The sequence below is a fragment of the Candida tropicalis genome, assembly GCF_000006335.3.
Source record: "Candida tropicalis MYA-3404 genomic scaffold supercont3.5, whole genome shotgun sequence".
Classification (NCBI taxonomy): domain Eukaryota; kingdom Fungi; phylum Ascomycota; class Pichiomycetes; order Serinales; family Debaryomycetaceae; genus Candida; species Candida tropicalis.
Window position 1 is genome coordinate 173,368 of NW_003020057.1, and position 17,955 is coordinate 191,322.

Sequence of the window (17,955 nt, forward strand, 5' to 3'; positions counted from 1 at the left end):
GTCATTCTGTTAGTAAGAACTTGTCTATCTATCAGTGGTACCTTAAAAGAAACAATGGTTGTTTTCACTTGAATTTTTTTCTTGTTGTGCATTATATTGGTTGTTGTGCCTGGCATTTATTGTAATTTTACAATGAATTATTTTTTTTTTTTTGGTTTTGGTTTTTGTACCTCAAAGGGGATTTATACACACAGTGGTTAACTAAACATATATCTTTTCGTGTTTTTATTTAAATAGGCTTATTTGGGATCAAGATCTGGAATCACGATATTGTTTATCTACTACAATTATTATTCATTATTGTTTAAATTCTAATACAAATTGTTCTATTTTTCCTTTTTTTCTTTGTTAGTTAATTGGTTGACTTTTAATGTGCGTTTCAAAAGAGAATGTTGTTGTTTCAAATGTTCAAATTGGGCAACTCTCTACATGAACTATTTGGCTTTTGTGCACGCACACACACACACACACACGCAGTGTATAAACAGTATCAACTTTCTTTTTGGCACTCTTCTTTATATTAAAAACACACACACACACAATCAAACTATGGAGGGAAATGAACAAAACATTGACTACGTTTCTATTTACTCATTTTGTTTGTTTTCACTTCTTTCTAATTGTCTAGACCTATCGAAATACAAATTAGGATGAGTTATGTGTAAACTTTCTTTATTTGTTAAATTTCTTGAATGAGTAATTTCAAACACTCTAGTACAAGCAACGGTATAATCATGTTTATTGACATCATCAATTATATTGTTTAAATCTTGTTGATCTTTAACCCCCATATTGTTTAAACTACTAACCAATGAATCAATTGGGAAATCACGATATGGACATCCATGAAATTCATTTTTATTGGCTGGTTTTGGTTTAGATAAAATTGTTGAACAATCCCATGGTTTATAATTAATTCTAGCCCCTTCTAATCCATATTGATGACGAATATTATATTTGTACTCTTTATTGAATGTTTCTAATGTCATATTATTCTTGGTAAATTGATAACTCCAATATTTTAATGCTTCATCAACATTTAATCCAATACCTTTAAGAAATAATCCCAATTGTTGTCTACCTCCATATTTCAAATGTGAATTGGCAATAAGATTACGTTGCAAATTGGTAGCACAAAGGGGGAAATGTTTAGTAATTGATGGAGTAAGCACCAGTTTAGCATTGATATCACTAATTAATTCCGGATCAATTTCAGATTCATATTGGAAATTAGCAAAATTACGTGATAAATTATTCAATAATGGTAATAATCTATCATCTTCTTCTAATCTTGGTATTGTTTGGAAAGTTCTTATTAAATTACTAGATAAAATTTCTTGAAATTCAATAGCTAATAAATTCAATTGCAAACTTGTTGGTAAATACCCATATCCTTTATGTAAGAAAATGGATCTTGTACTAACCAAATTTGTAACTTTTTCAAATGGTAATTTAATGAAATTTTCTTTATGAATAAAATGTTGTCTAAGCTGATCATTAGATATATTAGTTACACCTTCAGATAATAATTGACCTCTAATTGAACCACCACTAGCATTAATTAATTGTGGTAAAAATTTTTGTTTCTCTTCACTGGAGATATATTTCCAAGGTAATCTATATTGATTCAACTCAATAAATTCTTGTTGTTCTTTTGGTTGTAATAAATTATATCTAACTTTAAATAAAATAGTTTCATTTTTAATAAAATTCTTTCTTAATTCTTCAGAACGACAAAAAACTAATCGAAGAATAAAATGACTATAATGATCCTTCATTCTTTCTTCAATACAATTAACACTACCATTTGGATTCAAAGGTAAATATTTCAACAACAATGGTTTAACAGAACTTTCAATTTCTTTTAATGATTTAGATCTAGCTAAACATGATTCTATTTCAATTAAAATTTTTAATCTATCAATAGCCCAAGTTTCAAATTGTTCTAATGTGATTTCTTGAGTTGGTGGTAAATCATAAAATGATAATCTTGATGTGTATAAAGTTGGTGGAGTAGAATATTTCACTGGTGAATCTTCGTCAATAGAATCTTCAAAGTTTCTTCTCCCAGCTGTTCTTCTTTTAACTTGTCTAAACATTATTCAACAGACTGTTGGTGATATGATATGAATGAAACAAGATTGGCTAACTACGAAAAAAAAAAAAAATTTACTGAAAAACAAAAACACGCTTCGTGTTACGGTGCGACGCGTTACATGAATCTGATGTCTCAAACGCGTGCGACATTTCTATCCACGTGACTACGACATTGCGACTTGGCAACACGTCTTTCACATTTTTTTTTTCGTTTGCGCTGAATGAGCAGAAGGAAGAACGAAAGAACGAAAGAACGAAAAAAAAAAAAGAAAACTCCCCAATTCAGCAACACGAATCTAAACTACACCTACACACAAATCACGTCTTGATATTTTCAAAACATGGCTGATGTTTACATTGATGCTCCGACATTCTATAAGAGATTGTCTGTTTTACAAAAGAAACTTGATGATGATGGATTTTCACAAGCTTTGATTGTCACAGGTCAACGTCATGATGATAATACCTATAAAAAATCAACAGTTTTACAAACTTGGTTATTGGGTTATGAATTCGTCCATACTGTTATTTATGTCACTAAAGATAAGTGTATTTTCATTACATCTGAAGGTAAAGCCAAACATTTGAAACATTTAACTAATAAACCAGATACTGTTGAAATCTGGCCTAGAAATAAAGATGCTGAACATAATAAGCAATTTTTTGTTAAATTAATTGAAGAAATGAAGAAAAATGGTACTGAATATGGTAGTATTTTGAAAGATAAATATGAAGGTAAAGTTGTTGATGAATGGAATGAAGAAGTTGGTAAAACTGATTTAAAACCAATTGATGTGACTTTAACTATTTCTAAATCTTTGGAAGTTAAAGATTCTGAAGAATTTAATAATACTAAAATTGCTTCTAATTCAAGTGTAGTAATGATGGATAGTTTTGTTAATGATATGATGACAATTGTTGAAGAAGATAAGAAAATCACCAATAGTCAATTAACTGATCAACTTGAAGATAAGATGGAAAGTAATAAATGGTATTTAAAATCTAAATTAGGTAAAGAATTATTACAATCAATTAAGGAATTTAATCCTGAATTTCTTGAATATGGTTATTCTCCAATCATTCAAAGTGGTGGAGAGTACGATTTAAGACCAAGTGCTTTATCCAATGATAAGAAATTGATTGGTGAAGGTGTTATTCTTTCTTCCATTGGGTTGAGATATAAAGGTTACTGTTCTAATGTGGCAAGAACTTTCTTGATTGATCCAACAAAAGAAATGGAACAAAATTATGATTTCTTGCTTAAATTGCAAGAGCACATCACTGGTACTTTGTTGAAAGATGGTGTTGCCGCAAATAAAGTTTATGAAGGTGCAATTGACTATATCACTAAAGAAAAGCCAGATTTGGTAGATCATTTCACTAAGAATTGTGGTTGGTTAATGGGTATTGAATTTAGAGATGCAACTTTTGTCTTGAATGTCAAGAATGAAAGAAAATTGTCCAATGGACAAATTATCTCATTAACTATTGGTTTCAGTAACTTACAAGATGAGAAAAAGAAAAAGTATGCCTTGTTGTTGACCGATACTTATAAAGTTACTGACGACGCACCAATTTTGTTGACAAAATACGATAAATCCAAGTCATCAGTTGCATTCTATTTCAATGATGATGAAAAATCTAAACCAAAAGTGCCAAAGATTGAACCTCAAGATAATACCAAAATTCTTAAGTCTAAATTGAGACACGAGAATGTTAATGCTGATGATAATAATTCTGAAAAAGTAAGGCAAGAAATTCAAAGTAAATTACATGAAAAGAGATTGGAAGAAGGTTTGGCAAGATTTTCTAAAGCAGATGCTACTGATGCCAATGACTTTAAGCCAGTTTTCAAAAAATATGAATCGTATGTTCGTGAATCACAAATTCCAAATAGTGTATCTGATTTGAAAATTCATATTGATTACAAGAATCAAACCATTATTTTACCTATTTCTGGTAGACCGGTTCCATTCCATATCAATTCTTACAAGAGTGGTTCTCAAAATGAGGAAGGTGATTTTACTTATCTTCGATTAAATTTCAACTCACCAGGTGCTGGTGGTAACACAGCTAAGAAGCAAGAATTGCCATATGAAGATTCTCCAGATAACACCTTTTTGAGATCTATTACCATTAGATCTAGAGATCGTCAACGTATGGTTGATGTTTACAAAGCCATTCAAGATTTGAAAAAAGATTCTGTTAAACGTGAACAAGAAAAGAAACAAATGGCTGATGTTGTTACTCAAGCTAGTTTAATTGAATTGAAAGGTTCAAGGGTTAAAAGATTAGATAATGTATTTATTAGACCAACACCAGAAACCAAGAAATTGGGTGGGGTTTTACAAATCCATGAAAATGGTTTAAGATATCAATCAAGTTTCAAGCAAGATCAAAGAGTTGATGTTTTGTTCTCCAATATCAAACATTTGTTTTTCCAACCATCCAAGGATGAATTGATTGTTTTAATTCATTGTCATTTGAAAAACCCACTTATGATTGGTAAGAGAAAAACATATGATGTTCAATTCTACCGTGAAGCCAGTGATATGGCGTTTGATGAAACTGGTGGACGTAAAAGAAAATACAGGTATGGTGATGATGATGAATTACAACAAGAACAAGAAGAAAGAAGAAGAAAAGCACTTTTGGATAAAGAATTCAAAGCATTTGCTGAATTGATTGCTGAATCTTCTCATGGTATGGTTGATTTGGATATTCCATTTAGAGATTTAGGATTCCAAGGGGTTCCATTCAGATCATCTGTTTTGTGTGTTCCAACCAGAGATTGTCTTGTTCAATTGATTGATCCTCCATACTTGGTTGTTACTTTAGAAGAAATTGAAATTGCTCATTTAGAAAGAGTTCAATTTGGGTTGAAGAATTTTGATTTGGTATTTGTATTTAAAGATTTCAATAAACCAGTTGTCCATATCAATACCATTCCGGTTGAACTATTGGAGGATGTTAAATCTTGGTTAACTGATGTTGATATTCCAATCAGTGAAGGTCAAATGAATTTGAATTGGGCTCAAATTATGAAGACTGTGCTAGCCGATCCATATCAATTCTTTGTTGATGGTGGTTGGTCATTCTTGACTGGTGATGGTGATAGTGATCAACTGGAAGAGAGTGAACAAGAAAGTGAATTCGAAGTTAGTGATGAAGATCCACAAGATGAAGATGAAGAAAGTGACGATTATGCCAGTGAAAGTGACGATTATTCTGGATCTGATGCTTCTGAATCTGGATCTGGATCTGAAAGTGAAGGTGAAGATTGGGATACATTGGAAAAGAAAGCAGCCAAAGCTGATAGAAATTCTGGATTTGATTAAAGAGATGGTGATTGTATGTATTAGTAGTCGTTTTGTTCATTTTTTCTGTATTTTAAAATATTAAAAATAAAATAAATAAATAAATAAATCAAGCAATATATATATATAAATAATTGGTAACTGTTTTTGATGAGGAGTAATACATTATGATAAATCTATCGAAGACCACATATCTTTAAAATTCCACCAACTTGCACCCAGACCACAAACACCAACCCAGAATGGAGATAAACATCCTTCTCTTAAAGACCAATGTAATACCAATGGGATTTGAATAACATTTTTAAATAAATTAATTTGCCATGATTTATTACTCCATTTATTAATTGGAGTTCTTCTAATTAATTCAATAATTTCAATAAGTAAATAAACACCCCAAACTCTACAACACCAAATATAAGTTTCAAAACTCCACCATGGATTATCATTAGTTGATATAAAGTCGTGATCAGTTAACCAACCTGCATTCTCCAATAATTCTAAAACAACACAATTTATAGATTGTAAGAAATTTATAAATCTATCAAATTTTGGAATAGTAGTAGTAGTAGAAGATGATTTAAATGAATGATATTCATCAATTACCCAAGGCATATATTTTATTGAATCAGTTAATCGATTGAAAATTCTAATATCTGCTAAATAACTATTAATTTTTTTCAAATTATAAGCTAATTTAGATGGTTTACCTTCGATATAAATAGGTTTTGAAGGATTTAATACTTTTTGAATAATTGATTTTCTAGAATTATTTGATTTTTCATCATTAGTAAATTCATTATTTTTATCATTTAAAGATGATGAATTAATTAATTGAGTTAATTTAAACCATTGATTTTTTAAAAAGAATAATATCTTATATTTATTATTCAATATTGATGAAATTAATAATGAAAAATAACAAATAAAATATAAATTAGTATCAACTGTTGATGAATTACTTAATACTTTATCATTTATTTCTTGATAAAATTTCCTTGATAATATTGATTTTTTCAATAATCTTTGAATTTTCAATAAGAAATTTATAGGTAAATGAGTTATCAATGTTGTTGAATTGGTTGGTAATTTTTTCATTGGTGTTGATATCTTTGATATTCCTGATATATTCATAATTAAGTCTTACTGTGAAAATATATATATATATATCAACGAATAAGAATCAAGATAATTAGTTTTAGAAATGCAAATAATAATAAGAAGAAGAAGAATAACAGTCAAACTAAATTAAAAATATTCAATCTGATTTTCACTTCCTTTATATTTATCGGAGATTGATGTCTTTTTTAATTTTTTCTCTCTCTCTCTCTTTCATTTGTGCGGGTGAGCCAATTTGCTCGCAATCAATTTACAAAATCAGCAACTCGGACCGCGGCTAATGGGTGTGATTACACGTGACATGTCTATTCCAATTCTACATTGTATTCCTATTTCTATTGTATCAATATATGCGATTAATAGGTAAATACCCCAAGAGATCTATTTCGGCATACTAACAATGCAGTCGTAAATACCATTGATCATATTCATTTGGTAAATAGACCTATCATTGTGTGTGTGTATATCCAGCGGATATATCACTATTACTGAAGTTTCCATATGTGAGCATATATTCTACTAGGAGCAAACATATCATCCGAGGTGATTCATATCATTTACTATTCAAATGGTGAGTTCACACTCAATAATCAGTATTATTCATCATTCAACGCCTTCTATGGCAGTATTCAGTCTAAATTGTCCCCTAGGGGCAATTAGTAGCAAACACACGACTTGAAGGTATCAAAATTGCGTGTGCATTGACACAAACTTGATAATCTATACAAGGAGAAGCCGTTCGTATCAACTTGTGCTTTTCTAATAATAGATACATGGGTTTTCTTGTCCAATGACTATGGGAACACAAATGGAAGATGAATGTTGATACATAAAACAAAAGTCTTGGAACCCCTTAATTATTTTTTGTTTCATTAATGATTTTTTTTTTGACACTAATTTTATACATTCATTCATGAAACTGCAAAATTTCCAGGGGAGGGGGTGGGAGGAAACTTTTCAGAAATACTATATATATTCTACCGAAATTGTCGTTTTTTTTTATTGGAACTGCTGATTTAAGTATTTATCTTGTATGTCAAAATGGTTGAATTTGATGGTGATATATTTTTAAAAACCTTCTCCTCTGATCTTATCTTGAAGATTTTTGGTTATGTTCCAAAACAGTTATTGATGAAGATTAAAGATGTTTCTTCAATTTCAAAATACATATTAAAGGTGGTTTATAACGCTTGTGTTATTGTTAATGGAGCTGATATTCTTCATCCAGGAGAATACTTTAGAAAAGTGAAATTGATTGAAGAAAGTGAAAAGATTCCTCTTGTTGATGATGATTTCCTGTTTGTTCCAACATTTATCAATATCGATAAATTTATTGACTTTCGTAAAGAATACCCAGATTTCAACCCAAACAAATTAATATTTGAAAATGTTGAAGATTTCATTAGATTACATAATTTAATTCCAGAAACATTACAAGGAATTCAATCATTTGAAATCCTGGTTCCATCTTTTTTTTCAAACAATTTAAATCTCATGCTTGGTGGTGAAAGTGTTTCAGAAGATGAAAGGTTTCACGCGTTAAACGCGTTGATTGCATCAATGCCGTATAACATTGAAAGTCTTAAGGAATATCCTATCAGTCTGCAAGGATTGCTTGTCCCTGATTCTGTTAAAGAGTTGGAAATTGTTGCTGAAAAGGATACTACTGTTGATTTTTCACTTTTGAAAGATTTGCCAAATTTGACAAGATTGAAAATTACTGGGGCAAAACTTGAAATGAATGATCTTGAAAACTTACCATCTAACATTGAAAGTTTACAATTAATCAAATCTTTAGTCATTGAAGATTGTTCAAATCCACATTTTCCAACAGATTTGAAACATCTTGAAATCAATCCTTTCAAAATGGTATCCGATGAAGCAGATGATGAAAAAGATGAAGCAGATGATATTAGCTGTGATTTATCCAGTTTGGAAAACTTGAAAACTTTAAAACTTTCAAATGTTAGATCATCCTCCTTGGATTCTTTGGAGCTACCAAAAAACTTGAAAACCTTAATCATAAATGAATCAAAATCGTTAACTAGTTTGGGATCTTTAAAGAAATATCATTTGGAAAATCTTGAAGTTTTTGAAACTGATAAATTACCGCCAAATGCTATTTTATCGGAAGACGTACTTCCAGTTGGTTTGAAATCTTTGAGAATCACTCGACGTAAACCTAGAGATATAGATGAGGACGCTGGTGTGATTCAAGAAAATATATACTTGCCTCCTAATCTTAAGAAATTCAATTTGCAAGATGGATCATTTGACATGGGAGATGATTTTAAATTGCCAGAGTCTATTACTTCATTGACTATTATTGGATGTCGTGCCCCAGGTCTCAAGTCATTGGTTCTGAACTTGAAAGAATTGAAAGAATTGAATGATTTGACTCTTATTCGAATTGAAAAGTTACAAGGAATTGAAAATACTATTTTCCCTCGTCATTTAAGAAACTTGGTAATTAGAAACTGTGGTGTATTGGTATTTGCAGATACTAATATCAATGAATTAACTTATTTAAAGATATTGGAATTGGATGCCTATACATTTGACTTTGGAAAATTTCCTAAAAACTTGGAGTCCATCAAATTAAGGTCCAGTAGTTATAGAAGACGGAATGAAGATATTGTTGACATCACTTGCACCTCAGGTGAGTTTGTCCATTTGAAAGAACTCGTTACGTCTAGTAAGCAAGAAATTTCGGGAGTTTCATTTCCAAACTTAAGAAAATTGACTTTTGTCAAGTGGGTCTTTAAGGATCTGTTAGATAAGATTTGTCCAAATGTTACAGAAATCATTGATGAAGATTGTGATCATAGTTTGGAAGACTTTGAAAACTTGGATAAATTGAAATACTTACGTATTAATTCTTCATTTTCTGTTGATAACATAAAGGATAATTTTTGTTTCCCAAAATCTTTGGAAGAGTTGGACTTGAATGGTTGTAGATGTGGTGATGGTAAAATTGCAAAATTGAATTTACATAACCTTTCAAATTTAAAGATTCTTAATCTTACTTATAATAGATTGACTGAGATAAAAAGTAGTTGGTTACCTAAAAGTTTGGTTCATCTTTCTTTAGGTCAAAATAATTTGAAGATCCTTGATTTGAAAGATCTTGAATCCTTGGAAGTGTTGAGATTGAATAGGAATGAGTTTGAAGAATTTCAAGAAGGTGATGTTCAGTTCCCTAAATCTTTGGTAATTCTTGATGCTAATAGTATTGGGAAGCATCGCTATGGTATGGACCTGAATGATCATTTTCCAATTGGTCATTGTAAGAGATTGAAAACTATGTATGGTAGAGAGGAATTCAAAGAGGAGGTATTGAAAATAGCAGCGGAAGTTTGAAATTATCTCCTTTGAAATAGTACATTGTATACTTTTACAGAATGTATTTTGAACAAATTTTTGTTCCAAAATTTATGTAAATTTTTATTTTTTTTAGTACCAGCATGATATCTAATCACACCTATATATACTACCAAAATAGAAATGTTGAATAACTGGGAATTTTCCAAGAACTTCCACATTATACATCTTAAATAAACCTTGACGTACTTTTTCCCAGTTACGAACTCTTGTAACAATGTCCATCAACACTGGACTATGTTCATTAAATCTTCCCGATTTCAATTTTAATACAAACAGAATAGCATTAGCAAATAAATTCAAACTCTTTTCTTTCCCTAGTATCATTGGATTTAATAATGATTGTACTGAAGGTGCTGTTCGATCTTCACAATATTGTGAAGCACCAATAATAAACATCAAATGAAAATGATCATCAAGACCCCAAACTCCATGCGATCCAGCTGGTTCTAACCTGTAGACCAAAATTATTCTTCGACATAAATCATAATATTTTGATAATAAAATCAATAATTGTACTCCATCATGAGGTAATTTATCATAATCCATTAGTCCAATTATAAATGCATAAAAATTCAATTCATGACCACTTCCATAGTCTATTCTTGTAGGATTTCCAAACAGATTAATGAAATACCACGATAATTCTTCTAATAATCCTTGTTCCCCCATTCCTTCAAGTCCTTTAAGAATAATTGTTGTTATTTTCTCCAGCCAATCTCTAAATGCTCTATTTCCAAATCTACTTGATTCTTGTACAGGTGGAGTTTCATCAATAGTTTTATTTAAAATTTCAAAAATATCAACTATTTTCCTGATATTATTATTTAATTCAATGGAAATAATTGTAGGTTGTGGTTGTTGATCTCTAGTAACTATTCCCATATCTAAAACACCTTCAGGTACTTTTACACCTTGAACTAATTGAACTATTTCCGAGATTCCTTTTTGTAGTTTCTGACATCCATCAGATTGTTTAAATCTTATAAGATCATGAGGAACATTGATCTGTTTTGTAGGTGTTACCCAATTCATTATCACTGTTGGTTTGTAATAATATCACAACCTCATTTACAGCCCACCCACAGTTGGTTGCCGAACAATTTTTTTTTCTTCTTCTTCTTCTTCTCTTTTCGTGTGGTTACAACAATAATAATAACTCATCTCAGAATTGCAAGTACGACCACACCAACAGGAATCAAGTTGACAGATCACCATGAGCAAACCAAATAAAGTTACTAAATCCTCAGCTGTTAAAACTTCAGCTAAAGCATCTTCATCGTCTATTAAAGCACAAGAAGCAAAGAAGAAAATCGTTTTCCGTCCTATTCTTGATAATCCATATACACAATCGAATGTTTGGCCATTTATTGAACCACAATTAGGTATTGATATTATTGATTTATTAGAAAATATTTTAAAAACAAATAAAGATTCAAAAGAGATATATCATGGTTTTAATTCAACAGTAGGAACACTAGAGAAACAAGCAGCTTATAATAGAGGTAAAACAAATGATCCAATACCATCACAGATCAAATATGTTTTTGTATGTAAATTTGATATGACACCTCCAATACTTACAAGTATGTTTCCTGTATTATGTATGACATCTTCAAAGAATGATCAAAATATGGTTAAATTAATTCAATTACCTAGAGGAAGTATTGAAAGATTATCAAAAGCACTTGGAATTGATAATAGTGGAATTATAGGAATAACAGAGAATTTAACTCAAGCAAGACCGTTATATGATTTGATAAATGAAAATGTCAAAAATGTGGAAGTACCATGGTTAAATGGGATCTTTAATAAAGAAGTACCATTTGAAGTTCCTAATATTAAACAAATCCAAACTACACTAGGTGATAAAAAATCCACTAAGAAAAATGTATAGACTCAAGTATAGGAATGAATGAATGAACGCGTCTTGATGAAACCCTAAAGCAAGAAAAACAAAAAAAAAAAAAATTACGTGAAAAAAAAATCACCATCCTTGTAGAACTTCACATCAATTATCTATACAGCAGGAACAACAATATGTCTAAAGGAGTTACTTTGGAATTACCATGGGTGGAAAAATATAGACCACATAAACTTGAAGATATTGTGGGAAATGAAGAAACCATTGAAAGATTAAAATTAGTAGTTCAAGATGGAAATATGCCAAATATGATTATTTCTGGACTTCCAGGTATTGGTAAAACAACATCAATTCATTGTCTTGCTTATGAATTATTAGGAGATAAATATTATCATCAAGCTACTTTGGAATTAAATGCATCTGATGATAGAGGTATTGATGTTGTTCGTAATAAAATTAAACAATTTGCTCAAACTAAAATCCTGTTACCTCCAGGTAGACAAAAAATTATTATTCTTGATGAAGCTGATTCAATGACTCCTGGTGCTCAACAAGCTTTAAGAAGAACCATGGGAAATTTATTCTAATACTACAAGATTTGCATTTGCTTGTAATCAATCCCTGAAAATTATCGAACCTTTACAATCTCGTTGTGCTATTTTAAGATATAATAAATTATCTGATGAAGAAGTTTTAGCTAGATTATTAGAAATTATTAAAATGGAAAATGTTCAATATAATTCAGAAGGTTTACAAGCTTTGATTTTTACAGCAGAAGGTGATATGAGACAAGCTATTAATAATTTACAAAGTACTGTTGCTGGGTTTGGTTTTGTTAATGATGTCAATGTATTTAAAATTGTTGATCAACCTCATCCACTTGTTATACAACAAATATTATCCAGTTGCCTTAAAGAAAAAGATCTTGATAAAGCAATTGGTTTACTTGATGGACTTTGGCGCAAGGGTTATTCAGCTATAGATATTGTTACCCTGTCATTCAAAGTTGCCAAATATTTACCCGATGTTAGTGAACAAAAGAGATTGGATATGATCAAAGAAATTGGGTTTGTTCATATGAGAGTTTTAGAAGGGGTTGCTACATATCTACAATTGTGTGGTATGTATGCTAAAATATGTGATCTTTAGTGTTTTGTATAGGCGTCGGCAAGCATCTGGAAATGATGAATTTGCTCTTCAATAAATGAATTTGGTGGTTCATTTTTAAGCACACTAAGAACTAAAAAGTAGTTATTGTACAAGAATATTTCCTTCTCTGTACCTGATAACGATGTTGACTTGGCCAAGTAACTTTCATATTCATTTCGTAAACGTGTTAAACAAGTCACTAGCGGTTCTGCTTGACTCACTGATAATCTCAATAATGCCAGGAAATACTGGGCAAACTGTTGTGTTGTACTAATAGGGGCAAGTCCTTGAACTTTTTTAGATCTAACCATGGACTTTTTCATTGATTCACAATTAAGATCAATAATGTGGGTGAAATGGGGCCAAAGGATTAATAACAATGAGTTGAGATAATCATCAAGAACAGGGATGTGTAATTCGTGAAGTTTCTCTTCGGCACGTTGAACCAAACGAATAATGAAAAGTATACCATATGCATCAGCAGTATTACTAATATAAGTGACAAATTCTTTACCAATATCAAATACATTCTTAAACATTAATCCTGCCCATTTACTATCTTTTTCATTACCTTGGTAAAAAAATTCAATCATGAATAAATATTCAACAATAATGTTATCCACAAGTGCCAATGTAAATTGATTAAATACAAATTCAATCCAATATGGAAATGGTGAAGTCTCTGCTATTTGTGATGGAATGGCCGACTGTTCAGACAGTAAAATTTCTGCTCTTTTATCAAAGAGATTAAGATATTCTCCTGCTTTATGGTCTCCAAGCACTGGAGTGTCAACTTTTCTAATTTGGATTTTTTCTAAAGCATACAAGTATTTGGCAAATTTACTTTGATAATACCATCTCATTGTGTACACATATGCGGATACTAATTGATCGGCCAATTGCTTATGCTGTAATTGTAAAAACTGGAAAGCATCTTTCACTTCTAATAAATTCTGCTGAATGAGTTGAGATGAAGATTTAGAAGATGATCTTAATTTTCTTATTTCACCAATCATAAAATCTCTTATACGTTCAACTGCTTTCAATTCCAAGAGTTTGATCCCTGTTTCCAATTGTTCTTTAGATTTTGTTTCTGGTAATGAAGGAATCATTTGTTTCTTTTCACTTATAAACTTCAAATTCTCTACCCATTGAGGATTAATTTCACCTTGAGTGATAGACTTGACTATTTCTGGTGGTATCATGACATCAAGAATTATAGGATTGAGTTTGTCCACCACATGTTTTTGAGTTTTAGAATCCTTGGATAAATTACTTGATTGTTGTTCCAATGCAATTATACTAGATGAAAGGTTATTCAATTCATTAGAAAATTCTTGTATAATATCACCAACTGGTATGAGCTTTTCTTTATATTGTTTGAGATGTTGATCATATTCTTGAAATTGTGTCAAGTAATCAGATAAATTCACTTCGTCTGACTCTTCAAGTGTTGCACGATAATGCTCGAGTGTGGACGATGTTGAAATCGTTGATTCATTTGAAACTAGTTTAGGAGACTCTTTCAATGGGAAAATTTTCTGTAACGATTTCAAAGCAGACATTGTTCGAAGGTATGATATATAATTCAGTCTTGTTTCAAGTTTAACTTTCTTAGTTGTGTATTTATACGTTTTGATTTCCTGTGGTGATAATTTTTTTTTCTGCTTGTGTTTGATTTCCAAACACTAATTACTTTTTTTTTCGGATTCCTTTACTACACATTAAACACATGGAGCTTACCAAATCACAATTAAAGGTGGTCAATCATTCGTATGATCCTAAAACAGTATTGTCTGTACAGGCTGGACCAGGTACAGGTAAGACATTAACCTTGATCCACCGTGTGAAAAAATTGCTCGAAGATGGTATGGATCCAAAGGAAATCGTGGTATTATCTATGACAAATAGAACTGTCAAATCATTTAGGCAAGCATTAGCAGGGTTAATTGGAGAGGAAGCTGAACAAATTCGAATTCAAACATTCCATTCATTTGCTAATTCATTAATTGAGAACTATTCTGGTGATTATTTCCCTGATAAAGGTGCACAAATTTTAGTTAATGATACAAGTTTCAGAGGATATACTAATCTTTTCATGGATATTAAAAGTAAAAGACCTCGTGCATTTGAAAAGGCCATCCTAGCTGTAAAGTCAGGTGAAGATATAGATGAAATGTCAAAGAAATTTAAGGTTGACAAGAATGATTTGGAAGATACCATTAGAAGATTTCATGAAAATGGGATCTTAACATATCATGATTTCATATCTAGTGCAATCGAATTGATTGATGTGTCACAAGGAGAAATAGTTAAAGATGTTCTGGTATTTATTGTTGACGAATTTCAAGATATGCAGCCTGAATTAGTGAAATTTATTGAGAAGTTGATCGAATTTGATGGGAAACATATCACCTTAGCCGGAGATCGTAATCAATGTATTTATGGATTCCTTGGATCATACCCTGAGATAACCCGAAATTTCATTAAAAGATTGAAATGGAAATATGATGAGATCTTTTTGAAAGAATCGTTTCGTCTTACACCAGAGAATATGGTAATTGCCAATTCGTTAATGTCAGAAGATACCCATTTGATTTCCATGAAGGAGTCATCTGCAGAACCTTTGATTGTAGATATTGAATCTCCTCAAACGGAATATAATTTTATTGCTCGTGAAATCTATAGATTGATTTTACAACTGGGTGGATTGTTAAAATTTTCTGATTTTATTGTACTTGCCAGGTCCAATAAAGAAGTTGAAACCATAGCTAACTTTGTGACATCTGAATACGGATATAATGTCAATAGATTTACCCTGGGAAATGACTGGATCAACTCAAAAGTTCATATATTTTTGGATATTTTAGATGTATTACGGAAAAGCAAAGGGTCTGATATGGCTTTCTTATTCATACTTCAAAATTTGGGGATTCTGAAAATATTCTTGAGAAAGTTATACGAGAAGTATGAGGTATGGGATTCTCATAAACAAATTCGATTTGAGGATTTTTTAAAATTACCAAAAGTAAAGGATTTATTCAATACTGACCGTCGTCTAAAGAGCAAATCAATTATTGATAATTTTATTGGAATAATTGCAGAAGAACGTCAAATATTTACTAATCCAGTCGAGGTGATGATATCATTATCCAGAATCATCAATGAAACCAGTCTAATTAATTACTTGAACAAAACAGACGATACCAAAGATAAAGAGTCGTCATTTGGGTTGGCGGACAATCTTGAAGGTTTCCACAGGTCATTAAAAGCATCTTATTTGAAAAATCCATCCTTAGAATATTTCTTGCGTAATTATCAAGATGAGGAGCCGAGATTAGATGATAATGCTATTAATATATCCACAATTCATAAAGCTAAGGGGTTGGAATTCCCTGTGGTGTTTCTTACAAAAAGTCGATTACAATTTGCTAAAACTGAAGAGGAGAAGAGATTGTTATACGTAGCCATGACAAGAGCAAAGAACTTGTTGTATTGTAATTTGTCCAAACAAGAACGTGGAGTACCTGTAGTTGTCAATCCTTCTTGGATTTATAACACTGCAAGAGATTTAAATAGACCTTGTCCTACAATGAGACATTTGGTTCATGGCCAACGTATTTTTAAAACCATTCTGTCGGTTATATAATGATGAATATAGACATTTTTGTCATTATTATTTGTTCTTCTTGTTACTCTTCTTCTTTATAATGATGTGTAAGATTCAACGTATTTTAGGAGTAGTTATCGATTAGTAGAATGTCTTTAGGTGTCGTAATTTATTTGTTTTTGTAATGTCTCACACGACCACTCTACTTAAAAAAACAAACTTTTCTTGAGGTATAAAAAGGGTGAAAAATTCCAACAAGTGATTGCATCTTTATTTATTTTGCTTTGCTTAAGGAACAAAAGGATGTTCAAGTGTTCTATATGTGTTTTCGAGACTTGTGCTTTTTTGATTGCATCTAACTTATGTTTTGATACTACTAACACTCAATTAAATATAATTCTAGCATCTTGACATAATATCCCCCCTATTATAGTTTGGAGATATTCTATAGTAATATAATAAACATTTAACTATTTTATATTTTACTTTCACTTCATGTAGTTGACATAACCCTCCTCTGACATTGACAGGATATGTATACTCTCCAAATATATATATGGTGTGGTTTAGAGAAAGAGAAGGTGTGAACACCTCCCTTTACGTGAAACTCCTCATTTGGAATTGACACGTGCTGCACTACCAAACCCCCCTTAAAGAATATTTTTGAGTATATATAAAGCAACTTTTGCTCAAATTTTCTTTCTTCTTTCTGTTATCTTTTTTATTCCTTTTTTTTTGTAAAAAGGGCTAATAATGAATTGTGAAGGTTTTGGTGCCCCCTTTCTAGCGTACCATATCCTTGCGTGTGATTTGTAATAAATCGTGTATTACTAACATCTTATTGAAATCATAAATTCTAGCATGTCTTCTCCCTTGTGTCTTTTATTGTCTGAGGGATTGAGGATTGTATATTTATTAGAGCAATAATTAATGTATATTATTTATTCTTGAAAGATGACATATACTGTAGGAAAAGTTTATAGTGGCACTACAGTTCAATTGGGAGTATTACGGGGAAGAACTGTTTGAATACTGTGATTTATTGGTATGGTGTGCACGACTACCCCTTAATTTTCTGACTATATAAAGAAGTTGATTGAACAAAAAAAAAATAATTGAACTAAAGTAGTAGTTAAACGCTTGATAAGTTCTTAAGAATTCCATTAGTTCGTTCGTCTTTTCCGTTATTTTGGGGATGATATGCGTAGATATTAGGCATGAAATGCCTATATTACTACTAACATTTGGTTTTAACCCAATTCTAGCATTGATATCCATCTCCAGTTAATTGGGGGATTGTTTTACAGTGTTGAATATATATTTACTGATTGATAGTATTATAAATTACTTTCTTGGATGTAGATGATTCATAATCTCTTGGATTGCATAATATATACACATGGAATCCTACTGGTTCT

General features: G+C 30.9%; 9 protein-coding genes across 9 annotated transcripts; 5 read left to right on the forward strand and 4 right to left on the reverse strand. All coding sequences in view use genetic code 12, as the record gives it.

Moving 5' to 3' along the window:
- Positions 1 to 587: 587 nt before the first annotated feature.
- On the reverse strand, positions 588 to 2,099 carry PRI2 (DNA primase subunit; the record flags this gene model as incomplete). The annotated part of the gene is made up of 1 exon (XM_002549468.1): positions 588 to 2,099. The coding sequence occupies one exon, from the start codon at positions 2,097 to 2,099 to the stop codon at positions 588 to 590; it is 1,512 nt and encodes a 503-aa protein (XP_002549514.1).
- A 339-nt stretch (positions 2,100 to 2,438) lies between these two features.
- CDC68 (chromatin-remodeling protein) lies at positions 2,439 to 5,435 on the forward strand (the record flags this gene model as incomplete). The annotated part of the gene is made up of 1 exon (XM_002549469.1): positions 2,439 to 5,435. One exon carries the CDS (start codon positions 2,439 to 2,441, stop codon positions 5,433 to 5,435), a length of 2,997 nt encoding a protein of 998 aa, XP_002549515.1.
- A 144-nt stretch (positions 5,436 to 5,579) lies between these two features.
- On the reverse strand, positions 5,580 to 6,548 carry CSO99 (Cso99p; the record flags this gene model as incomplete). Its single annotated transcript, XM_002549470.1, has 1 exon — positions 5,580 to 6,548. The coding sequence occupies one exon, from the start codon at positions 6,546 to 6,548 to the stop codon at positions 5,580 to 5,582; it is 969 nt and encodes a 322-aa protein (XP_002549516.1).
- A 1,026-nt stretch (positions 6,549 to 7,574) lies between these two features.
- Positions 7,575 to 9,893, forward strand: CTRG_03814 (leucine-rich repeat domain-containing protein; the record flags this gene model as incomplete). Its single annotated transcript, XM_002549471.1, has 1 exon — positions 7,575 to 9,893. One exon carries the CDS (start codon positions 7,575 to 7,577, stop codon positions 9,891 to 9,893), a length of 2,319 nt encoding a protein of 772 aa, XP_002549517.1.
- A 111-nt stretch (positions 9,894 to 10,004) lies between these two features.
- On the reverse strand, positions 10,005 to 10,949 carry RRD1 (peptidylprolyl isomerase; the record flags this gene model as incomplete). The annotated part of the gene is made up of 1 exon (XM_002549472.1): positions 10,005 to 10,949. The coding sequence occupies one exon, from the start codon at positions 10,947 to 10,949 to the stop codon at positions 10,005 to 10,007; it is 945 nt and encodes a 314-aa protein (XP_002549518.1).
- Positions 10,950 to 11,130: 181 nt separating this feature from the next.
- POP3 (Pop3p) lies at positions 11,131 to 11,811 on the forward strand (the record flags this gene model as incomplete). Its single annotated transcript, XM_002549473.1, has 1 exon — positions 11,131 to 11,811. The coding sequence occupies one exon, from the start codon at positions 11,131 to 11,133 to the stop codon at positions 11,809 to 11,811; it is 681 nt and encodes a 226-aa protein (XP_002549519.1).
- Positions 11,812 to 11,954: 143 nt separating this feature from the next.
- On the forward strand, positions 11,955 to 12,365 carry RFC4 (replication factor C subunit 4; the record flags this gene model as incomplete). The annotated part of the gene is made up of 1 exon (XM_002549474.1): positions 11,955 to 12,365. The coding sequence occupies one exon, from the start codon at positions 11,955 to 11,957 to the stop codon at positions 12,363 to 12,365; it is 411 nt and encodes a 136-aa protein (XP_002549520.1).
- A 558-nt stretch (positions 12,366 to 12,923) lies between these two features.
- On the reverse strand, positions 12,924 to 14,492 carry VPS52 (Vps52p; the record flags this gene model as incomplete). Its single annotated transcript, XM_002549475.1, has 1 exon — positions 12,924 to 14,492. The coding sequence occupies one exon, from the start codon at positions 14,490 to 14,492 to the stop codon at positions 12,924 to 12,926; it is 1,569 nt and encodes a 522-aa protein (XP_002549521.1).
- Positions 14,493 to 14,659: 167 nt separating this feature from the next.
- HMI1 (ATP-dependent 3'-5' DNA helicase) lies at positions 14,660 to 16,576 on the forward strand (the record flags this gene model as incomplete). The annotated part of the gene is made up of 1 exon (XM_002549476.1): positions 14,660 to 16,576. One exon carries the CDS (start codon positions 14,660 to 14,662, stop codon positions 16,574 to 16,576), a length of 1,917 nt encoding a protein of 638 aa, XP_002549522.1.
- Between the last annotated feature and the right edge of the window lie 1,379 nt (positions 16,577 to 17,955).